We start from the raw sequence: 26,624 nt of genomic DNA, 5'->3' as shown, positions 1-26,624 counted from the left end.
TGCCTCCACAATCAGTATGGTGAGGCAATCGACGGCTGACGACCTCGGTCTTGATATTGTTGTTGATGATGGTACTTGTGATGATTTTCAGTCCTATTTTGTTTCTGCTGAAGTGGTCCCTGTACCACAGTCATGCATTATTGGCTTCAGCAGCTTTTATTTGAGTCATAATGGTTGTGAATTAGTTTTTGATGGATTTGTTGTTACCGATGACATCATGGATTCATATGGAGGGGATGTCTTAGTAGGTGCTCCTTTCATGGAATGCAATGACGTATTGATTAGACCATCCAAACGCTTGATCACGTTTGGCGATTATGACATCAGTTACTCTTATGGTTCCTATACCGCCAGTGAGTATGATTCGGCCTTGAGCGTGAATTGCGTTGTTCCCAATAGCGCCTACGATCATGTGAGTCATAGCGAGTTTGAATGTGGCGCCGTATTTGTGACCTCTCAGACAGACAGTGTTGCTGCGAATGAGAATGCTGTTGTTGGTCTTACTCATAGTGTGTGCGAAAGTGACTCCGTAAGTGTAACATCCCAGACAGTGCGTGTCGCTTATAAGAATGCTAATGCTGATGTTGGTCCTGACCCAGTGGACACCTATTGTGCTGTCATTTCAGAAGGTGATGTAAATGGTGATGCAGATTATGGAAGTTCTGACATGCCCGATTACCAAGAGAGTCAAAGGGCTTCAGTCCTACAGACGATTGATAACGAGAGTAATGTTGTTGATTGCTGTGTGACTCCTGAATCAGTTTGTCATAGGACTGAGAGTAATGATAGTGATTTCATCCTTCAAGAGAATGAGATTGAGGGTTATGATTTTGAACACCGTATGAGTCTAGATGCAGTCCTATTTCGTAAGAATGAGAGTGGTGATAGAGATCCAAAGCAATGTACGACTGCAATTAGGTGTAACACGAACACATGTTCACTTGTTGATAAGAGCAAGAGTGAGGGCAGTAATCCTCAGCACTGTTTGAGCCAAGATTCAGTCCTTGAGCGTTGTAATGTACATGTAGTAACACATAGTCCTGAATTCTCTGAGTCTGTTGAGGTAGCATGTACTCAATTAGATAATCTGAATGAAGAGAGTTGTAGAGACAAGAATAATCATGTGAGTTGTGATGTTTACCATCATGTTGATCTCTCTTGTAAAGAGAATGGAGCTCAAGTCTTCGGTGATATCGGTTGCAATATCGCTGTTGGTAGTCAGGAGGATATTAATGACATACATGTAGTCCCGGTACTGAGCTTTGCTCTGGAATTTCCTGGTACAGTGGCTTCAAGTACTGAACATAACTCTGTAGTTCCAACGTGCAGCGTCTATGACAATGAGTTTACATGTAACCCTGGATATGACAACCCGGTAGCTCCTCCTGATACTCAGCAACTTATTGTTGGTCACCATTGCATTGATGAGCGTGCTGTCCAATCTGAGCTTGAATGTTGCATATCGTACCATAGCAATACCGCAAATACTACGATTGTATCCGATTCGTTTGTCCATAGCGATTCCGTCTGCTCCGTAGTCACAACCGAGTTATGTGACAGTCGTATTGATCGCAACTCATTCGATCACGTTATCGCAACCACTCCATCCTGTCGTATTGGAGTTTGTAACGACAGCCGTTCGATAAGGACACTTCTCGAGATGCATCACCAGAACGACGTTGGCAGTACAGCACCTTATCATTCCTCACCCGTGGAAATCTGCAGTGATAGCATTGTCTACCATGATTGCCTGCGGAATTGGGATGTCCCTGCAACGCGACGTCGACCGTACCATCTTTCCGTGTTCGATGTCCAAACGTTGCCTCCATTCTCTAGCCTGGTTGACTCACTAGATGCAATCCCAAGTCTCACTGAACCTCCAGCTTTGGACATATTCTCCTGCCTTCCTAGTTGGTACCCCTCTGTGGAGAGTGCGAACTTTGCTGACCCAACTATCCACACTTCAGCCTGCCTAGTCCTTTCACTGACTGACCACTTGCTTGTGATTGGTACCTCTGATGACCTTGATCAGTCCTCCACACACCATGTCCCATGGTGTATGCCCTGTGACACTGGCTCTGGTGACCATCACTCCTGCCTTACTGGGAATCCGACCATCTGGTCTCATGGTCCTCGCCCGCCTTCATCTAGCTGGGCTCTTCTTCGCGAAAGATCGCTGTTCGCCTTGGGCTTGATCTATCTCAATGAGCCGTCAGGGGTTCTGGTTGCCCTGGTTATTGCTGACCTTGCTTACATGGACATACTTCACTCTTGTGTGCTATTGGACTTGCCACCTTAGTATTTAAGTTGACATCTAGTCTACATCTCACATGGACTTCTACATATTTTTGCATCACAGTCTAAGAGAAAGTTTATTTTCTGGACTCGTATCATTATGATGTCATGGACTTCATACACAGTAAAATGTTTGATTGTTTTGCAGCTTAATACGATTTGATACCTTCATTATATTGGATAGCTGATTACTGTTTTGTATGATTTTTCACTTTTTGTGCTTGTCTGTCATAATGTTTATTACCCGTTTCGTTATTATTGTGTATTGCTTTATTATTATTATTATGTTTTAATTGCACCCCTTTACCTTGATTATGCTGGATCGTGTTGATACTGCGGGGATATAATCTGCTTTCATATGTTGGGATTTTTTTATTAGCATGTTAGCAAGTACTTATTGCTCCCTTGATTTTTGTATGTTTACATTCATTGATAATTAGTTGGTATGCCCGATTAATGTTGTCCTGTGGCTTATTCATCATGACATTAAATTTTGGAGTAATTGGGTGTAATGTTTCACATGCATTCTCAGCTTTTGCATACATTGTGATTAGTTGGTTGTTTAATGAATGATGTAGTGGGCCTGATTTGGGGCTTTGTCTGCTATGAATGGGTTGATTGTTGCCCTTCAACTGTTGATGTTCACAATGTGTTGATTGCAATGCGTGCTGATGCATGTTGTATTATTGGGATGTTTATAACAATGGATATGAAAAGACATCAAGAAGAATTGTGTTTGATTTCAGTTGTTAGTAGTGTTTTACGCCAGCCTACGTTTATGTTGTTTTATTTTTTATACAGTTATATGTGCGCTAAGTTTAGTATAGTGCTTCATACTACAAATGATGCCTATTTAATCTTTATACAAGGGCAAGTTTAGTATTAATTTAATTTGCAAACATGTACATGACTACTGGTTTTTAAACCTGTAAGTTATAACTGGGAAGTGATTATTTACATGTAGTTATGATTTGTTTATAATAGTTGAGATGAGAGAACAGGTCCGTATATAGAACAGTGTTACCGCCGATTATCAGTTTAAACGTTTTGTTTTTAATATTTTGATTATTTATATGTCATATACATTTAAGTGCATGTTAAGGTCATTGGATGCAGTGTTGCTAAGTTTTGTAACCACTGGAAGGAATTGAGTAGAAGGGTCGTACAGAAGTTTAATTTATGATAGTTTTAAAGGTTTTGGTATTATTTTTATTTATTTTTAGTAGTTGGGTTTATACCGGTTGACCCGCTGGTGTAAGTAAAAAAAAAAAAAATTGTACTTTAGTTAAATTATGATAGTTTTAGTATGCGTAAAATTTATTGGTTAAAACGTTATTGTGCTGCTGTATGCAGATCAGGCAGTTTGATATACACTAGATACTAATGATGGAATATTTGTCACAGAGTTTTATTGGTTAATTTTTTATGATGGCTTTCAGGGTACGTAATCATTTTATAATATTTGATTGTTTATTTTTATGCAGATGTTTTAACATACAATTTTCAACGTATATGTTAAGGTTGTTTGCAAAAGCTTACATTATTACAGTTATTACTTATATGCTGTTTCCTACGTGTGTTTAGGTTGCTTGTAAACGATATCGTTGTTAAATTTACTCATACTGGTTTGATTTTATTTCAGGCATCAATCGTTCTTGTGCATACATTTTCATGATTGACAAGACAAGATAAAAGTAGTCACGCCAGTATGAGTTATTTGTATTAATAGCATCATGCCTCTTGGCGTTCCATACTTGATGTATGTGTTAACGATGTCTCGGTCACGGTTAATTAAACTCAATCCAACCTATACTTGGATCGCCTGACGTTTCACCTTTTATTGTTCTTACGAAGGACTTTGCTTCCGTAAGCTATCACCCGTACATACCCGTCTTGGACTTGAGATAGTACCCCACCGATGCCGTCGTTACTAGCATCTGTGTCTAAGATAAATTCTCCATCCGAGCGAGGATATGCCAAAATCGGGGCAGACGTTAATCTAAGTTTCAGTTCATCAAAAGCATTTTGACAGGCGGGACTCCATCCGAACCGCCCGGCACGGTGCTTCTCAGTAAGTTGATGAAGCGGTTTCGCAATTGATCTGAAGTCTTTCACAAAACGCCTGTAATATGAAGCCAATCCGAGAAAGCTTCTTCTTTCACATTTGTGGGAGTAGGCCAGTTCTTTATAGCCTCGGTTTTTTCTGTCTGAGTAGATATTCCAAACTGGGACACTTCGTGTCCAAGATAGGAGACTTTGGTTTTGAACAAATGGCACTTTTTCGGTTTCAGTTTCAAGTTTGCTTGCCTAAGTCGGTGAAACACCTGTTTAAGCCTAGCGAGTTCTTCAGGTATTGAACTGCCAAAGACGATCACGTCGTCTAAGTATACCAGGAGTGTTTCCCAGTGCAAACCGGCTAGTACCTTGTCCATTAACCGTTCAAAGTTGGCGGGAGCGTTACATAATCCGAAAGGCATAACATTCCAAGCGTAAAGACCGCCACCCGCTAAGAAAGCGGACTTTTCTTTTGCGTCGGGGTCGAGTCCAACTTGCCAATATCCGCTGGCCAAGTCAAGTGTTGAGAACCAACGAGCACCTGATAATGCATCAAGTGTCTCGTCGATGCGTACATCACTGGATGGTAATGGGTACGCGTCTTTGATGGTTGCAGCGTTAAGTTGACGATAGTCGACGCAAAACCTCTGTGTACCATCTTTCTTCCTAACAAGAACTATGTTGGAGGCCCAGGGACTATCCGTAGGTTCAATTAGACCTTTGTCTAATAGTTCTGATACTTGTTCGTTAATCTCAGTTTTCTGACCTAAAGGATGCTTCCTAGGTCGTTGTCTAATGGGATGCTGCGTTCCCGTGTTGATTGGATGTTCAACTAGATTTGTTTTCCCAATATCATTGTCTCCTTTGGAGAAGACGTCCTGAAATTCTATTAGCAAATTTGCTATGTCCTGATGATTTTGTTCAGGAAGTTCTTGGGTGCTTCTATCTAGTAGGTCTTGTAAGTGCTCTGGCACTTTGTCGAAATTAGACCTTGTGTACTTTGGTACAGTTTCAACTTCATTCTCATCTACTACTGTTATTGTACCAAGATTAGTGTCTTTCTTAATCACCTTGTTTGACGGTGATGGATTGAAAATTCTAACAGGAATTTCTTCATTCCCTGTTCTCACCAAAGTTCTAGCAACAATTAAACCACTCTGGGTTAGATGGTTTTTGGCTTTGTCCATCTCTACAATACCCAGTCTATTTGGTTTCAATCTATCTTTTATTTTTCCTCTAATTAGGACTTCACGTCCTGCAGGAATGGTTACTGTTTCTGACGTACTTATACGACAGAATAGGGTTTCCCCGTCATCACGTTCACATTCTATGTCTCCCCACTTAGTGGAAAGTTGGAAAGTCGTAAGATCTAACTTGATACCCATTTTGCACAAATTATCTAGGCCTATAATTCCATCATTGCCTATGTCTGCGACTAACAACTTAGTGAATCCGCAAGTGGGGCCTATCTTTAGTTCAAGTGTTACAACGCCGAATAAGGGAAGAGGGGCGTTATTAGCAAGTTTTGCCCTTTTGTTTGATTCTTGCAATAAAGGCCTATCCTTACTTGGGATATTCTCATACACCTGTTTAGATATATAGGACTCAGAAGCACCAGTATCAATCAGAAATCTATAATCATTGTCATGGATCCTAACTTTAACAAATAAACCATTACAGTTTGAGCTGTTGAAAGGAAGTTTTTCTGCGGTCATTCTATCATAGTTCTCACTCGTAGGTGTTGGGGCCGGTTCTAACGTCGGTTTGGGTGCGCCAATGCCCCCATGGGTGGCCCTATGTCGTTTAAATGACCTCTAGGTTGACTTCGTTGTTGTTCATTAGATCGTGCCTGATGAATGTCAGAGGGCTTCATAAAGCAATCCCTTGCAATATGACCAGGTTTCTGACAAAAGTAGCACGTGATTGTTCGAGATTGGTCATTAGTTCTGGCCCGTCTGTTGCCAGAATATTGCGGTTTATCATGCTTAAGCAAAGCTTGTTCTACAGCAATGTCGATTTTTCTCTGCAAGTCATTTTGACTTGTGTCTTCCTTTCCTACAACTCTATTATGAGTGTTCTTTTTCCAAGAACGCTCAGATTCTGTTATCAGAAACGTTTCTGTTGTGATTGCAGCTTCAATCATTTCATCTAAAGTTTTTGATTTGGCATGGAAGATGCCGGTTCGAATTTCAGGGCTCTGAATTGAATCCATGAAGTGGATTTTAGCCAGACGGTCTATTCCGTCAAAGTCAAAATCGGGGTAGGCTTTTGTTGCCAATTCCCTAATATTTCTCCCAAGTTCTTGGAGAGGTTCATTTGGTCTTCTTTTGTGACCACGCAGTTCCATTAGGTAACTTTCTGATTGCTTAGAGGAAGAGAATCTTTGGGATAGCCTATTTTTCAAAGCATCATAAGTGGCTTTTTCAGTCTCAGAATCAGTTGAGTCACATTCTGACTCGATTTTCTTACACTCATTCAAATTCTGTTTAAGTTCAACTTGTTCTCCTGAATTATTTATGATCAATTTGGTAGCATCTTCTTCAGTTCCATTACTTTCTACCTGTATTTCCATCCCACTCCTGACACCAGTTTTGTACCGGCCGTCACCGTCGCCCTCTACGGTTTCGACCACACCACCCCCACTCCCTTTCACTCTTGACCGGGTATTGGTGGCCATATCACCCCTTAGCAGAAAATAAGATGTTTAATATTTTCAGGATAGTCCGAGCGGTAAGACAGTTAAAAAGGGTGAGGTGGAGGGAGAGATGAAGAGAGAAAAATAGATGGAAATATGAAAGGAGGTGGTGTTTGTGATAAATTATTTTTGTTCGTTTCAATCAAAGTATATGATTTTAGAATTACAGGCAATGGAACACTTAAGAAAAGAAGACACAATGGTTTGGAGACAAGATTTCAGGTTCAACAAGAAAAACAAAAATTATAATTTTAATAATTCATCATTCTGTACATCAAACAATTATTTCGCCACCGTTACAAATTGTTATTTCAGATTTATGTATTATCATTAATCAACTCTAATACATGTATTTCATTCTTTATTAATTCTTTAAGATAGGGGACTAATATTTCTATATTTCAAATAAACTTGATAATAAATATCGTTGTTGGTGATTAATCAATAGTTCAATATTCGAATGATTTATTCGGGTATATTCTTAGTTGTTAAAAAGTACTTGGGAATTCGTTAATTACCTAATTTGTTTAGGCAATAATAAAGAAACAAGAGTTCCGTCTGGCTAGTTTGAGTTGAGTTGTGTACAAAGGTACGTTGGCCAGTTTAAGTAGTTGGGGCCGTGTCAGAAACTAGTCTGCCCGAATTATGAAAATTCACTTCTATATATGCGCTCAATGCGTACGTGGGGGAAAGCTCCAAACTATGCGTACGTGGGGGAAAGCCTATGCACGTAGCCGCAGTGCGATGCTGTACAGGAGAGCGGCGCGCCTATAGAACCAACGGACCTCGAAAGTTACAAAATCCAATTAAAATGCTTATTTATACAAAAACTGTAACTGCTATAGTAATAAAAACATAGCAAAAGTTTGCATTATTATTTTATACAATGTAATAAGACATTTTTATTTCAATCTCTTATTTGTAAAGACATTTAATTATAATAAACAATTATTTAAAGAACAATATGAGGATCCGTAGTCATCTTTCTTAGTTTGCGCGTGCGCTGTTTGAACTAACAATCCGATCCTAAGTTAACGGCAAAAGAAGTGTAAATTCAACTATTTCGACTTCTTAAGTAATCACAAGTGAGGGATAGCATAATGAAGGTAAGTAATTTGTTCTCATTTCTGATACTATACATTTATCATAGGCACATATATTTTATAATAATTCTTTTTGAAGTATTTTTTTACGATTTATAGTTAGATTATGTGAACCGGAACGGCGCGTCGTTCCGCGTCCGCTTTGTTTACATATAAGAGTGTTCATACAGTGTTTCCAAAACCAAGCCTTTTTGCACTAAGCAAACACGGCTGAATAAAATTATACACACAATCCAGACCATAGTTCGTGTTCATACTCCAGACATAAAGATAATCAGAATCTCAATTTGGTTACCTTGAAAATATAACTTACAAAGTGAAACTGGTATAGCACAATAGTGAATTACTCGAGTGAGCAGGAAGAGAAAGAGAGAGGGAGACAGACAAGATAAAAAGGTAAATAGAAGTAGAGATATAGAGGGACTCGAGTCGATTCTTAATATAAAATTAGGTAAACTTAAAATCCTAGTTTGAATCAGGGAGAGGCCCGTTACATTATTCTGTTTGAAGTATATACCTTCAATCATTAATAACATTTCAATTCAATTATAGCTGTACACTATTCATTGAATAAATATATGATACAATAATAAAATGGTTCATAAATATTTGTCTGTCTAGACTGCAATATCATACTCAGAGTAAATATATATAAATTTCAGTAATTTAAATTGTCAAAATTGCAGAGAATGTCAGGCAACGGAAGTTTACATATTCAAATTTTAGAATACTTAAAAAAAATGTTTTGACAACCTGATAACTTGCCAGAAGTTTTCCATATCTAATAAGGGTATGGTTCAATTTCTGTAACAAGAAAATTAAATTCATTCTGTTTAAAGTATATACCTTCAACCATTAATAACATTTCAATTCAATTATAGCTGTACACTATTCAATGAATAAATGTATGATACAAGATTAAAATGGTTCATCAATATTTGTCTAGACTGCAATATCATACTCAGAGTAAATATATATAAATTTCAATAATTAAAATTGTCAAAATTGCAGAGAATGTAGTCATGCAACTGAAGTTTACATATTCAAATTTTATAATACTTAAAAAAATGTTTTGACAACCTGATAACTTGCCAGAAGTTTTCCAGATCTAATAAGGGTATGGTTCAATTTCTGTGACAAGAAAATTAAAGTCATTCTGTTTTGAGTATATACCTTCAGTCATAAATAACATTTCATTTCAATTAAAGCTGTACACTGTTCAATGACTAAATATATGATACAAGATTAAAATGGTTCATAAATATTTGTCTTTCTAGTCTGCAATATCATACTCAGTGTAAAGATATATTACATGTCACTTTCAATAATTTAAATTAAATTGTCAAAATTGCTCAGAATGTAGTCAGGCAATGGAAGTTTACATCTTCATTTTTTTTACTTAAAAAATTGTATTGACAACCTGATAACTTGCCAGAAGTTTATCAGATATAATAAGAAGTTATCAATGAAAACTCAACTCCTAAATATCAAACTTACCAAATTCCGAAATAAAAAGTCATAAATTTGAACCTCCTATCAGACAGACATATTCCGAAAATGCGTTTTTTTTTAATTAATATTTTCATGTATTTGATTTTCTTTAAATGAACATGAATACTACATGAATTTCTAGCATTATACTTATTTATCACTCCTAAGTTGCTAAGACAGCATCTTAGTTTTACAAGCTCTTCAATGATACATATTAAGACAATATTCATAGCAATGACTGTCCTTTTTTCAAATCAAAGATGAGCTAATTTTATCACTACACAAAACACTTCAACATACAAATGATTAATTGCATATCAATTCAATACAACAAGGATTTCACTTCATTTGCATTATTTTTCATGAATACGCTCATGTAATATCTTGTCATTTAAACTTAATACTTTGTTGAATGCCTGCTTTGGAAGAAGTTTAAAGGCTTATATAGAACAGTAATACTTGAGCTCTTGAAATTGTTATACAAAACCATGAAAAATAGATTAAATGATTTTAATACTGATAAATTGTTGATATACTTTCAATCCAGTGAGATTTTGTCAACATATTTGAAAAGATGCATACACCACGCAACTATTACATGACATTAAATCACAATTAATGTGCCTTAAGCATGTTCAGGGCCACGTCCACTCCAGAAAAAAAGTTTATTTCAATAAAAGGAGAAAAATCAAGCAAGCATGATTCTCAAAATTTGATCAAGATCGGATGTATAATAAGAAATTTATGAAATCGTAAAATTTTGCTAAATTTCACATAACAGAAGCACATCCTAGTCAGTATGTGAACGAGGGAACTGATGAAGTCACCCACTCACTATTTCTTTTGTGTTTTATTATATGAAATATGAACTATTTCATTTCTTACAGTTTTGATAATAAGGAAGCTCTTATGTGAACACCAATACATTGCAAAAATTAATTTGACATGTGTTCAGGGAGGAATCGAACCTTGTTTCAAATTCTAATAAATAAATAAATTAGGTTATTTCATATTTCATATAATAAAATACAAAAGAAATAGTGAGTGGGTGACATCATGGGTCCCCTCATTTGCATACTGACTATGATGTGCATGTAACTTTTCTGAAGCAAAATTTTTAAGTTTCATAACTTTCTTATTTTACATCCGATCTAGATTGATTTTCAGCATTATGCTTGTTTGATTTTTCACTTTTTATTGAAATAAACTTTCTCGCCCTTCAGTCGGGGTTCATGTGTTCGATTCCCATCTGGCGCTAGCGTCCTTTGGCAAGACGTTAATCTGCATTTGGCATTTTCCACCTAGGTGTTAAATGGGTACCCAGTAGGATGCAAAAATTATTGAGTTTGCTAGAGCTACTATGGGGCTGAGGTGAATGCAAGGAACGCTCCCCATGGAGTGGGAATGGTGTACTTTCATGCAGGATTGTGAAGCGCTTTTAGTCACTAGGTAAGTTATGGAAAAGGCACAATATAAAAACAAGCTATTATTTTTATTATTAATTTACAAAGTAAAACATAAATGTACACAGTTCAAGTAGGCAGAACAAAAGAAATATTGTATTATCGAGGGTAAAATAAGTCTTTTTTACATTCATTCCAGAAGTGATATCATATTTAAAATGATTTATAAGAGTCCTTCAAAGGACAATTAGTCCCTGTTTTAGAGTAATTTTTTTTTCCTTCAATTTTGGCGCTTCTAAATTGGTTCTTTGTGCATACAAAGCCGAACTATCAAAACTTGTGATCTAAAATGTAATCATGCAATTAAAAATGTTCTCAAGTATACATCCTGTTCAACAAGAACAAGAACATGCAACAACAGCAATAAATCTGAATAATGTTCGCTTTGCTGGGATCGTAATATCTCTCAATTACTTTGATGATGAAGACAAAAAAAGGAACATGCAGACAGTCGTCATCCTTCTGAACCTTCATTCAACTGGTAAGGTAGAGGCGGATAAAATCTCCAAAGTTGGGGGTATTTCCTGTGCACAGTGACTAGAGATCCAAATACTTGGAAAGAGTGAGCTTTGGTGGCCCAGAACAATGGAGAGATCTGCTTCACTTCTTCCAACACCATCTAATAAGATGATGTCGAATTCCTCTTCACTGTGGGATTGCTTGAACCCAAGGAACCCAATATGTCTTGCACTCTATTTTGTGAACAAGAGGGCCATTGCTTTCGTCCAAATAATGTGCTAGCTGCCGATTTCGAGACTCTCTAACTGAAAGGATACCACTCTGCTGACCAATGGTCTTCCCATCTTTAGCATGTTAATTGACTTGCTCCACATAATAGTGTTGAAAATAATGATAATGATGGTGATGACAATGATGACGAAAAGAAATAATAATGAACATGCAGACAGTTGTCATCCTTCTGAAACCTTTATTCAAACTAGTGAGGCAGAGACTGATAAAATCTTTGACAGTCACTGTGCCAAATAGTTGGGGTATTTCCTGTGCAAAGTGACTGAAGATCCAAATACATGTACTTGGAAAGAGGGAGCTTTGGTGGCCCAGACCTATAAAGAGGTTGCTCCAACATACTGGAGAGATCTGCTTCACTTCTTTGAACACCATCTAAAGAAATGATGTCGAACTCCTCTTCACTACGGGACTGCTTGAACCCAATATCTCTTGCAGAGTTTTTTGTGAACAACAGAGCCATTACTTTTGTCCAGTCGATGTGCTGCCCATTTCGAGACTCTCTAGCTCGAAGGATACCGCTCTGCTGACCAATGGTTTTCCAGTCTTTGACATGTGCATTGACCTGCACAACATTGTACGGTCTTGGACTACTTCTTGACATTCTGATCACTGTTTCAAGTTGTGCGGGACCATTTCTTGAATACTGTTCAATTTTCTATGGATTACACTGTGGACTGCATCCCCCTCTGACTGCCCATGATTAGTTGGGAAGTATCGCATTGTGATTTTTTTCACAGAGGTTGAATTTTTCACGAATTGTTGCATCATGATTGCCACAATGCTGTTCTTGTTTTGACCAACACACCCATCTGCATACAAGTCAACACTTTCAATGCCTTTTCTGTCAAGCATGGTGAGATAGTGGTGGAGGTAGGAAGAAGTCTCACAGGCACCCCTCTTTGTTATACCTTCATGAGAAAGAAAACACCAAGCATCGTGAGAAGCGAGTTCGTAGACTGTAAAGTTGTAGTTACTCAGGCGTCTCTTATAAAATAATTCCGATCTTGAACTCTTTGGGAGATACATAACTTGCTGAAGATCAAAGACTGCAGCCATATGCTTTCCGTCCTTTTGTGCTCTTTCTTTGGACTGTTCTAGCCGCAGGTTTTGTCCTGACCAAGAAGTCCAATTGAGCGAAATCCTGCTCCCCGACAAGGTTGGTTGAAGGGACATTTTGGTACCTCTCTTCTGTGGAGGTTGATGGAAGCCAGTATTTACCCCCTGGGATCTGATCCTTGCACTGTATTTCTAGAATTAGCAAGACAGCGCAGGATATCAGTTCCAAAGCTTGGTAAGATGTGAACGAGTCCTCAACTCCACTTTTGTCTGAGCCCCGATGGTGGAATCGCTTACTGGCAGTTCTTACAAGACGTGTCACCCCTGCCTCACCACTGATGACCGTGTTGCCCAGTTTACAATCTGTGGCAATATCCTCGTATGATTTTAGAACCTTGTTGGCCTCCTCGGCATAGTTGATGAGTGGATGCATGCGACAAAGAAATGTCCCAAATTCTGCAGCTGACTTCTTTACGTCTTCAGGCACTGTCTCCCAGTTTTTCATCACCTCCGGAAGAAGCCCAGTCCTCATGGCACTGACACGATCACTGAATTGTGGCATGGTAGGCCTCTGGTCTGTCATGGTCGATTTGATATTGGTAATCAGTTCATTGTATATCTCGTCCATGTTTCCCTCCCCTGCAATACTCAGTGCCTCGGCGAGTTCCCGCATGCGCAACTCAAATGCTTTTACTACTGAATCGGTGTCTCCACTTCCCTCAGTGAGGACAAATGTCTTTTGTGTCCTATCAGGGAGTGTGCACTGAAAGTTCTGATACTTTCGATGGTACTTGGTGGTTCCGTCGCCATGTATACAATTTCCCAGTACTCCAGTAGAGTCTCCTCTCCTCATTGCCTCTGCCACTTCCAAATCTGCCAAATGGCGAGCTTCCAGTGCTAATGTTGATATTGTTGCCAGAGTGGTAATCGTCCAATCTCCCTCTTTGATAATTTCCTCACAACAAGTTTGATGATTTCTGACACTTATGACATAGCTACACTGTTGGTCATAAAGGTGGAATATTTTTTTCACCAAATTTTCACAGCGTAATTATTACAAAATGATTTGAATACTGCATTTATGGTGCATGATAACCACTTTACTTTATTATTCTGCCTTTTACACACGTTTGACAGTGATATTTTACAAGTTTATGTCCTAAGCGATGGATGTCATGAGCATAGAACAACAATGACGACAATATACAGTAAATTAAAGGATCATGAATATTTATTTTCAATCTCTCTCAGTTTTCCAGATGACTTCTTTTTTGTGATTTCATGGACAAAATTGCATCAAACATGAGTCATTGTTCTTACTCAGTCGCTAGTATCGGGTATGTGAACCAGGGCAAGCAGACGTAGTGGCATGCTGTCCACAAGCTTGTTGATGACGTCAGCAGGCATAGCGTTCCATTCTTCCCTCAGAGCATCTGCCAACTCCTGCAGATTTTGAGGAATGACCTCTCTGTCGTTGATGGCTCGGCCTAGGGCATCCCATGTATGCTATGGGGTTCTATCAGGCGAACAAGCTGGCCATGGCAACTGTACGACGCCCTCTGCCTCCAGGAATTCCCTTACTGCAGCGGCCCTGTGCGGTCTAGCGTTGTCATCCTGCAGTCGGAAATTGTGCCCATACGCTCGTCTTGCATATGGAAGACAGTGGAACTCCAAGATATCCCTGTAGGCGGCGGCGTTGACGTTTCCGTCCGGAACCACCAGTGGCGTTTTCCCTCCATAATGGATGCCGGCCCATATCATCACTGAGCCGCCTCCGCCTTGAGTCATCTCGTGGATACATTCATCGCGAAGGTTTTCCCCGGCTAATCGACGAACTCGTTGTCCCCCATCCTTTCGGTCAAGGATGAACCTGCTCTCGTCCGTTAAGACTACATGTTGCCAATGTGCTGGATGAAGCCTTCTGTGCTCCCTAGCTACTCTGTGGCGAACAGACAGGTGTGGACGGACATTTGGTCAACCGTCGTGCTCGGTAACCATGTTGGAGCAATCTGCGATTAACGGTTGACCGGGAAACGTTGATCCCATGATATCTCCTCCACAATCGACGAAGACGGCTCGTGGGCAATTTCCAGTTTCTGCGGCTGAAATTCAACAGTTGGCGATCATCTCTTCTTGTGGTCAATCTGGGACGTCCTGGAGATTTCCGTGGCCGCACATTCCCCTCCTCATGTTGACGTTTCAGGATCTTAGAGACTGCACTCTGTGATATCCCTAGGACTTCTGCGATATCAGTCTGCTTGTAGCCCTCCTGTCGCAGTGCTACCACTCTCTCGCGTGTTGCTGTTGCCGTTGGACCAGGCATAGTCCAGGGAACGTCTCTACCGATTTTTATTTCAAACGGTATGAGGAACTCAAAAAACTGCAACCTTCTTATACACAGTGCCAAATAAGGGAAAGGGATAGAATATCACATGCATAGGCTTTTATAGTCTACAACAAAAGAATTTATTATGTAATCCAAATTTCTCATGTTATAATGTCACCTGTGTAATGGGGAAACATTATGTAATCACTCAATTACCATTTTGTCTACGTGTAGCCTTTAAAATACTAAAAAAACTGTCGACTTTTATTCAAAAATATTTTATTCCACCTTTATGACCAACAGTGTACATTCATAGACAGAAGTTCCATGATGGTCTCTCGAATTCCATCAGTATTCCTCCCATTTTTGTCTCACCTGCATAGCAGAGTGAGACTAAAGGCGCCGCTTTTCCGACGGCGACGGCGGCGTCAACATCAAATCTTAACCCGAGGTTAAGTTTTTGAAATGACATCATAACTTAAAAAGTATATGGACCTAGTTCATGACACTTGGCCATAAGGTTAATCAAGTAGTACTGAACATCCTATTAGAGTTTCATGTCACATGACCAAGTTCAAAGGTTATTTAGGGTCAATGAACTTAGACCATGTTGGGGGAATCAACATCAAAATCTTAACCTGAGGTTAAGTTTTTGAAATGTCATCATAACTTAAAAAATATATGGACCTAGTTCATTAAACTTTGACATAAGGTTAATCAAATATCACCAAACATCCTGCACAAGTTTCACGTCACATGACCAAAGTCAAAGGTCATTTAGGGTCAATGAACTTTGGCCGATTTGGGGGGTATCTGTGGAATTGCAATCAAAACTTTGAAAGTATGGTGGTCTAGTTCATAAAACTTGGACATAAGAGTAATCAAGTATCACTGAACATCCTGTGGGCATTTTAGGTCACAGGACAAAGGTCGATGAACTTTGGCCATGATGGGGGGTATCTGTTGAATTACCATCATAACTTTGAAAGTTTATGGATCTGACTTTTAAGAGTAATCCAGTATGACTGAATATCCTGTGCAAGTTTCAGGTCACATGATCAAGGACAAAGGTCATATGAGGTCAATGAACTTTGGCCACGTTAGGGGTATTTGTTGAATTACCATCCTATCTCTGTAAGAGTATTGGTCTAGTTCATAAAATGTGGAAATAAGAGTAACCAAGTATCACTGAACATCTTGTGCGAGTTATAGTAGTTTTCAAAGTCAGCACTGCTGCTATGTTGAATCGCGTGATGCAAGTGAGACAGCCAGGGCATTCCACTTGTGATAAAAACTTCAGCCTTGGTCTCACTGGGGGATGAGCTCTTTAGCCCTTGTGTCATTGAAAAAGAACAGTCCAACTTGGTCTATTTCATTATCTGCAAATTAAATGGTGGAAATACACATTTGTATAACACAATCTTTAGAAAATGACACAGTGTAGCTCTAATTATCAATTGTTTTGCAGAGAAGGCTTATCTAATAAATTTTTCATAGGTAATTTCCACTTTTTGATTTTCCAATGCAAGAGTTGTTACAACATAATAAACTAGACATATCATTGAATGTGATTAATACCCCTGCCCGTCACGTCCCTTACTTATTGTCATATGCCATAGCCATGACAACACTGACATTTTCAGACCCATTTGAAAACTCTGTTTTGCCTATCTTCACCCTAACACCAATAAATGTGCCAAATCCCATGAGCGTATGGTGAAAAACTGAGGAAGTAGTTCAATCCGCAAGATTTTTACCCGATTTATTGCAATGATAGGCCAAAAATTTCCAGCACATTAAAAAAAATATAAAATATGTCATGTACATCTTCACCCCAAGATCAATGTGTGTGCCAATTCTCATGCACACTGATCAAAAACTGAGGAAGTATAGTTGGATGATTCGATCCACAAATGTCGCATTTCCTGTCCACGTTACGTAAGTTCACCACTATGTCTATAAATGGCATAAAACACAGTATTCAATAGAATTTAGGGCTGATGATATCTCTTCTAATCAATATCAGGCCATTGAACATTTATAATTTGACCTTCATATGTGTGTACACAGATACATACGCCCCCCCCCCAAAAAAAAAACTGTCTTATGAAAAATTCTAATTGATTGCCTGTTTTAAGCAATTTTTGAGCAAAGTTATCTCTCATTGAAGTGTTCTAAAAGATTGTATTGTATGGGGGGTGGTATTGCACATTGAAAACATAAATAAAAATAACCTGATTACTGAAAAGTATCCTTTTACTGTGGAAATGCCCATGTACATGTACCTATATAAATATGATATGACCTGAAGATGTGACACAATCAATAGTATTCATTGCAAGCCTTGGGTCCTGATTCTAAGTGTATTGATTTTACATGCTACATAAGATGTATAGTCATCTTCAATGTTCTGACTGACCCTTTCAAGGTCCCATTCTTTCAGTTTTTGTGTTACAAAATCGTCCATGATCTGCAATAGAATAAGAAAGCGAAATTAATCTAGATTTAGGGCCTACGATAGAAAAAAGTACAACAATCTAGGATTTACAGACATTCTGAGTACAGTACGGTAGTCTAAGATCATGACAAAGTTAAAGAAAAAAAATGTACAGAAGGTAGGCTAATTTCTCACAAAAATTCGACATAATATTTCCGGTGTAAAGCTAACTGCACAGAAGGTCTCTAGATGCCCCCCCCCCAAAAAAAAAAAAAAATTCTTAACAAAAAAAGATGCCGTGGTCATGGTGGTAGTAGAAGGGATATTCTACTAGCTAATAAAATTTTCTCGAATAAATCACTTTCCAGATTTCAGAATCAAAGAGCAAAAATGAAATTTTCTTGCTAGGCAATTCAGCAGCCATCACACTTTCCTACACGTTGTACACTTCAACAAACTGCATGCAAGTCTTCAGGGCAGCCGGTTGGGTTATTGTAAACCTAGCCTGGCAGATCCCTGTGCTGTTTTTTTTAAAGTGTACCATACAATTAAAAATTATTCAGGTCATTCCAATTTATGAACTTCAAATATCACTTTTCACTATTACATGTAGATATACATACCTATGTTTGTTTTTTATGTCTTACACTCACAGACACAACTTGCTAGATCTATAGGGTGTACAGATGATCAAATCGTAGAAAATAACATAACCCCCCAAAATTAATAAACCCCTCCTCGCCTCAATAATCCCAGCTCATGTTCTAAATTATAGGTTGTTATCTAAGAATAATAATCTAACTGAACCAGCCCGAACGCTTCACTGGCTGTGGAGACTCGGTGCAGTAAAAGTCTAGGGGAGGTGGGGTAAGTTGTGACACTTCTTGCATTTTGCATGTTATAATTGGTTGTACGACTGTTGTACTGAAATGTAGGCCTACTGAATTACGTACAAGTGGTCTTGTAATTAAGCACGCATTGTTATGGCATAACGTACGCGTGGTTGTGTCATTACATACGTGTTGATTTTGCATAACGTACGCATGCATCTGCCATTACGTACGCGTGGTTTGATCTATGAGTTATTTTTCGGGGAACCACGCGTATTTAATGACAAAACCACGTGTACGTAATGACAGATCCACGCGTACGTTTATGAAAGAACCATGCGTACGTTCTGACTTGCACGCGTATGGTTTTGGCATACGTTTTGGAGGGAACGGCCAACCATAGATATCCGGACAGGTGATCGAAGAAGCAGCAGATGCTCGTGCACGCTCTGCTTGCTCAATTGCAGACGATTATCGTGATAGAACAAGTCTGGGACAAAATTGGGTTCCAGCTTACCAACCGACCAATCAGATCAGGTTTTGAGTCAGTGCTCGATGTCAAGTGCCGCGTATATTATTGCTACAGCACCCGTTTTCGGCACTAAAATATTCAGCGCGTTTCGGTTTCCTCGTCCAAGTCAAACTGTCAAATGCTGAGTGTGGCACTTCAAGTGTAGAATCTCTATCAGCACCCAAAATTTAGCACCTCATTTTTTTGCGGGTAATGCAAATCATTATAGGAAGTATGTCTGAGTGAGGATCATTCATAGACATCTTACGCATGCGCTGATCACTGTAATGCGTACTGCGAGCAGACAAAAATATTCTTAACTTACTTTCTGTGTGGTAAAATCGGGATGAAAGGTTACATGCTATTTCAAATGAAATGTTACCTCTCAATAAGCACATTTTTCAACAAAAATTGTTTTAATATGAAGGGCACAGTAAGGACAAAATAAACCCAAACTCACGAACATTGGTATATCTCTATCGACTGTTACAGCCAGGGCAACTAGCCCACTTTTGAAGCTGGAAATCTTACCGTGATTTTGAGGGATTTCTCCCGGGGGGGGGCCACTTCCATTCACAAGTGGATACCATGCGCGACCATGGGGTCTCGAAAATCACCCTAAACACGTAATTTCCATATTCTGAAAATGCACCCCTTAACAAGTATTGGCGTGTGAAACCCTACCCTTAACAAGTATTGGAAACAAAACGATATACTCTTGGAAAATATTCCCTGAAATGAACCCCTAAACAAGTACAGGAATGTTTTATTGTTACGGGTCCTTCGGTCGTCGGCTTTACCTTATTTGGTTTAGTACGACCCCATCTTCTACACCTCGCGCAAATCGGACTCTAAACACGAAGTGTTGGGGCAAAAAGGACATCCTTTATAAAACATTTGAATTTTGTTTTATCATCCACGCAAATTCGACCCTAAACACGTAATTTTCCTAGCGAAATAGATACCCTTTTTTCATTATTTTTGTGTTTTTGACACCCTTATCACGTTACGTACGTAACGTGCCCTATCGTGAAAAAGACATCCTTTTTACGTGTTTTTTTGGTCGCGCATGGTATCCACTCGTCAACGTAAGTGGCCCCTCCGGGGGATTTCTCCTACAATCATTGATCACTGCACCTAGTGATAGTGGGTGTAGCCATTCGTTCATCTCATGTTAAATCAAATTTTCTTTATTATTTTTTTAGGGGTGATGGGGATTAAACATTTATTATTTGTATCAAGATATTTGTGTATCAAAGGCATTGATTGGATTATACTAAACTTGAAATCTCAAGTTTTATGCATAATGTGTGAAAGAAATGGGGAAAGAAAATATTTGTAGCCATAATTTTGATTCCCATAGCTACCCTCCCTTTTTGAAGAATTTGGTGAGGCTGAAAAAGAATTCTCTGCCGGGAATATAGCACTGATGATAGGTTAGTGTTTTTCAGAGGTTAGAGCGAACCTGAGTCGCTTGACTGTCAGACAACCTCGTTGATTATTTTCTTTGTCAAGTGTAAATGAGTCTTGAACAATGATATATATATATATGTGTGTGCGTATGTGTGTGTGTGTATATATATATATATATATATATACATACACACACACCCCCCCCCCCCATATATCTATTCATCGTTAAAAAATCATCTACACCTCTGTGTGTGTGTGAATATATATATATATATATATATATATATTGTATTGAAAACAAGCTTAAAGGGGTACCCCAGACTGAAAATAGTATGAAATTGACCAGATTAAAAAAAAGTCAGGCAAACAAATCACTGATAATCTAGGAAAACAAATACCTAAGATTCATAAATGTCTCTTTCAGATTACAAAGGTACGTCTTAATACTTTTAAAGTAGTTGGGCAAAAGAAATGCTCAACTTTTAACCAATCCTGGGCAACATACTGTCCACGCAACTATTTATTAAAATCTGCCCAAGTTTGGTAATAAAAACTGATACTAATGTGGGTAATAAATTTGCTCAATATGATAATAATTGCCCAGAATATATTACCAACGTGCAATACCCAACACAGTGGACAGTTTGTTGTCCAACATTTTAAGTTTGTTGATAATTGATAATATTTTCCTGGTCTTAGAAAATACAAACTTGACATGTAAAAGTCAATCCTTTAGTACACTCTAAAAAATGAAGTGCTAATTCAGCTCTTATAGAGCGTGTATAGTGACTGCACTTCGGAGTGCTGATTTTTCTTGTTCAAATTTGAACTAGACAAATCAGCATTCCGAATTGCAGTCACTATACACGCTCTTTAAGAGCTGAATTAGCACTTCATTTGTTAGAGTGTACGTTTACCGTTCAGATATTCTATCAAAAGAATGTTATTAACCTAATAACATGGAGAAACGTGACATTCAATGTGATACCACAGATCAAATGAAACGTTGATCTTTCTTTGAAATATCCAATATTGTTGGGAGTCAATTTTATTTGACACAGTGACAATTCTGTTTATAATTTTATACAATGCTGTTTATGAATCTTACAGTAGTTCAAAAGTTTAAATAACCATGCTTAATTCATTGAGAAATATATTCTAAAATAAAACTGATTTTTAACAATAGTTTAAACCGTTTAATCAACTAGTGTTAGGTTCATAATTCATATAGTAAACAGCATTGTATATAAATTATAAACAGATTTTCTTTGTAATATGGACGTGGCTCATTACTATTCCATTGTGATTGAAGTGATTGGTATGTAATATTAATGGTAAGATACTACTGAAAATGCTATAGTTACAACGTGGTATTCAAATATTGTTTTACCGTTATATTCAAGTCTTGATATTATTAACTAGAAGGCTATTATGGGCCGACCAGTCAATCAAATCTCACTCATAATACGTGTGATTTGGCATGTGTGGAGACTCCTGTTCTACACACTTGTCAAGACGTCAAGTTTTGGCCGTCCGTCTAAACCATATACCACTGATATGGAGGCTTACGTACGTTTGTCTTTACATCAAAATATTTTTCCGCTTTTCCTGATAAGTAATAATCGAAAATTGCATGGGCATTTAAACTGCATTAAACCATCCACCTTCGGGATTTTTTTAATCCGAAAGGAAGGACTTTATAAGGCTAAGCAGAAAAAATATGTTTGATGTAGTCTTGTGGACAAACTTAATCCTCCACCTACTGGACCCTCAACCCAGTGGGAAGGCCCCTTGAAGGATACGAAATGTACCGTGAAACCTCTACTTTGTTAGTGTTACACTGAAATTATGCTTTTCCCATTTGATTATTACTCCATCCTTTGGATCTTTTTAAATATTATGTAAGATTTGAATAGCATGGGTGTGTGTTTGTAATATTAGTAATTTATTGTAAAAATTATGCTTTTCTATTTATTCAAAATTATATATTTTCATAACCACAAAATTGTGCAAGTATAATGATGAATGGTACAGTATTATGAATTATGTGTGTATTTTTTTACTGCAATTTATAAGCAAGTCTAACAACTACATCAGGAATCTTTTTTTGTATTTGATCATTCTGCTAAAATAAATGATTGCAATAGTATAAACCAAACTCCTTTTTCATTATATTTTATGTTTTATCCCGGTTGAGTGTGTGTTACTGTTCTGTTGCATGAGAGAGGGAGTTGTAAGTACGGTTAACATGGTAGGTTTTGTTGATAGGTTTCGTGATCATGAAGGATGTTTTTGAATTACATTCCTTATTATATGATAATGTTGCTGTCTGAATGATGAAAAGTGAATTACCAGATGAATTGTATAGAAGGTATTCTACCCTCGCCGATCTCTCAATTTCACAGTTTTGGTCTATATATTCAATGTAAAACGATAGACGCAGATATTGCTGGAAGTTGAATTCGTGATCATGAAATCAATTTTCTTTTTCTGCTGAAGTCGGCCGGAGAAAATTTATTTTATAATGCAGAGACATGCATTTGTGTTAAAAAGTTAGTGAACCCCACTAGAAATGTGTTATAATTGTGAAATGAGGTAATAAATATTACATTAAGTAAAGTTTGTTTCTCCGGGCTCGCCTGACATTGTATACAATGTCAGGCGAGCCCAGATAAATAAACAGGGGCTGCTGAATAGGAGGGGCAGGGGGCACTTGTCCCCCCCAAAAAAAATCCCTGGATAGGAAAACATGCCCTTTTTACAAAATGGAAACTGCCCTTTTTCAAAATTAAATGTGCCTTTTTTCAAAATGAAAAACCCTTTCTGAAGTAAAACACCATAGATTTTAGGTTAAAAAAATCAAAAAGTTTTCGGCTCGCGCTTGCATCAATTATTGTGCCCTGTTCATGGTTACAACAATGCATGCATCAGGTTTATTAAAGGTACTCATGCTGTTCCTGGTTACAAAAAACATTGATAATCTCCAGTTTTCAGGTTAGAAAATCACAAAAAATTTGACTCGCGCTTCGCACTCGCATCAATTCTTGCTTAGTAAGGTACTAATCCTGTTCATGTTTACAAAATGCTTAGAATGTCCAGATTTCAGGTTAGAATATTCTAAATTTTCAGCTCGCTCTTCGCACTCGCATTATTCGATTGGTGAGATATTTCTATTATTCATGACTCACTAATACAGTCTTACACGGGTTCTTTTTCTGGTCAGTATAGAATTTTCATTATTACAAGAACTACTCGGAATGTTTACTCTTCATGTCTTATTGCATGAAATGTCCAAAAGTTTCAGCTCGTGATTCGCGCTCGCAACATTTCACAAGGATGCCCTTTTAACAGTAATCAGCACCATAATATTGACCAAAAGCGAGTTTTTCAACTTCGGATGTGAAAATCTTTACAAACCGTTTGCTCGCGGAAATATGAATATATAAGAAATCACTTTGAAACTTAATTACTATACACAACACACAACTTATTTTACACAGTTGATAATCTCATGGTGAAAACATCCCTTTGCACCATAATGCCCATTTTGACATATAAGCGCCCTTTTTTGGGGTCCCCCTCCCCTCAAACGAAAGTACGCGAGGTTCAAACTTGCACCCCTATCACACGCTGCGGGCCTGCGCAGGTGCGGTGGCGATTGTTATGTGTAACTATAATAAATATATAGTGTACAATCTATTGTACAATATACTGGATTATATGTACGACAAATATAAAATTATCCCGAGTGCAGGTTTATTTCACCGAGGCCGAAGGCCGAGGTGAAATAGGCTTGCACGAGGGATAATTTTATATTTGGAGTTCATATAGTCCAGTAATATTGTATGATAGAACGTTCACTATTTATTATAGTAAATAGATCCCTTAATCTAAGCCCCCCATCATGGATTTTGCCATCCAAAAATCGAAAGTTATATTGTACATAAATTATGTACAATATAACTTTTTGAAGGGAGGTCACGTGGTACAAATCCAGCCAATCACAGCTCGTATTTTACTACCACTATTTACTATTAAATATTATAATGCTGATTACTACTAGCTCTACACCTTTTCCCGCTAATTTGCACCTTAATTTCACCCCTTTTACTGTAAATGTCGTACAGACATGAGACTGACCGTGTTCGACAGTCATGACCCAGTATTATTTCATCAATGCCAATTGAATCGCCTGAATTACATAGGAAGGGCCAGCGATGGGGTTATCAAATTTAATAATAATGTCAAATTATTCAAATCTATTTCTGAAAAATACTTACTTAGTCATGTTAACTGCTTGTGATAAGAGCAGTGTGAATGTAGCTCAAGATTAGATCTGTATTCCTATGATGTATTACGCAGATGGCTACAGCCCCCTCCCCCCTTGAGACATGTTATAACCATGCCCTCTAGTCAGATTATTTCCATGAAGAACATGAAAAATGTCAGCCGTTCCCAAGTGTAGGTAGCTAAATCAATATCGGCCCCTTTAGAGGACATTCTTTCAGTGGATGTTTAAAGGACATTACATTTGGGAAATGAACCAATCATTTAGATCGATGAATTACATTTCACCATGAAAAGTCATGTATACTTCAGTGAACATTGTTTTTTTCTTGTTATTGAGGTCGGACAGAAATGTGTTATAACTAAAAACAGAGCTTTAAGTGCTTTGAAACTATAGGAAGGCCAAGTTGGATTCCCTCATGAAAAATTATGCATAGAGAAAAGAAGAGGCCTTATTTATGGGGTTCACGCGCTAGATAAAGACATAGTCTATTCATTTAAGGTTCCATATTCATATTAGGATTCATGAGGGTCGCTATTCCTGATGGTAGAAGATGGTTGTTTCTCAAAGTCGGATAAAAGAGTCACTATTTAAAATGATGAAAAAAATAAAGACTAGCAAGTAGCAGCCCCCATTCCACGTTATGAGCTGGAAAATGTTGATATCAAGCACTTTTTGCATTTATGGACACGCAGGAAAACAAATAAAACTCGGAACATGAGAAAATTAATCTAACTTGGAATTCTAAGCCCCGTTATCCGATTGGAACGGATCATTAATTTATCTCAACGGCTATACTGCGAGCGTGACGCGCGAGCGACATGAATTTTATATGACCTGCAAAATGCTGTTTTGGAGCTCATTACAGTTTGAAAAGAACATTTACTATACATTTTTTTAGTTTTTAAATATTCTGGCATTCGCCCCCCCCCCGTACCGCCACTGTCTCACACCTCTTCGAGGAATATGAACAGGGGTCCGTTGCAGAAAGAGTTGCGTTTAAACGCAAGTAAAAAAATCAATTGCAAGTCCCAAATGCGCGCTGTTGATTGGTTGAAAATAAAGTTGCGCGTGATTTTGAGAGTTGCGATTGATTGCAACTCTTTCTGCAACGGGCCCCAGTTAAACCTTTCTCCCAATTTACTAGCGACCCTTATGCTTGCTTTAAATTTCGGATATCATGATTAGTGATCCTTCATACTGTTATCGATAATAATGTTGATGTTGGTGATGATAATAATAATACCGGACCGGTACTACTACTACTACTACTACTACTTTTACTTCTATGAATGATAATAACAAGCTGCAAATAGACTTTGCTAGTTACCTTCGTCTTGTCAATGGTTACTTTAAATTGATTCAAAATAGTTTTTGATTCAATCACATTTCTTATAGTTGAAATGAATTCGCCCCATCTCATCAGCTAAAATTCAATTTTAATACTCGATTTGAACGCGCTATTCACTATGCCAAACTCTATCATTTATACCGTTCCCATGACAATCTTCCGCCCATACGTCGCAGATATGAACGGTCTATGCGCTTACAGACCAATATAAAACCTTAAGTCAAAATGTGAAAAGGGCTACTTTTCTGTTTACGTGATATTTAGTGAGGAAGTTATGGTAAAATATCAATTGATTCTCGGTTCGTTTGTTTTCTGCGACTATATGTGTATAATCATAACAGAGTGTTGGACATGTTGGAGGGCCAACAAGGGTGACCATTTCATGAAATAAGTGATTTGGAAGCTAGTAAATAAAAATATCATTGTATAGGGGAAATAGTTTCATTAGGTAACGATAAAAGAAAATTTCTAGTTCGCCATAACTATGAGTCTGTATATTTGCTACCTAACGTGTCGCTGTATTAATGCATTCCCTTTTTGATTGATAACGGATTCTGGAG

At 37.9% G+C, this 26,624-nt stretch overlaps 1 protein-coding gene across 1 annotated transcript; it reads right to left on the bottom strand.

Moving 5' to 3' along the window:
* Nucleotides 1-14,838: 14,838 nt before the first annotated feature.
* On the bottom strand, nucleotides 14,839-15,231 carry LOC121406965 (paired box protein Pax-6-like). Its single transcript, XM_041597839.1, has one exon. It carries the CDS (start codon nucleotides 15,229-15,231, stop codon nucleotides 14,839-14,841), a length of 393 nt encoding a protein of 130 aa, XP_041453773.1.
* Between the last annotated feature and the right edge of the window lie 11,393 nt (nucleotides 15,232-26,624).

The sequence above is a fragment of the Lytechinus variegatus genome, chromosome 2 (genome assembly GCF_018143015.1).
Source record: "Lytechinus variegatus isolate NC3 chromosome 2, Lvar_3.0, whole genome shotgun sequence".
NCBI lineage: Eukaryota > Metazoa > Echinodermata > Echinoidea > Temnopleuroida > Toxopneustidae > Lytechinus > Lytechinus variegatus.
Note: the sequence above shows the minus strand (reverse complement) of the source record. Positions and strands in the feature narration are given on the sequence as shown.

Excerpts from the sequence above, each read along its gene's own strand:
- LOC121406965 (XM_041597839.1), bottom strand. The coding sequence starts at position 15,231 with ATGCCTGGTCCAACGGCAACAGCAACACGCGAGAGAGTGGTAGCACTG.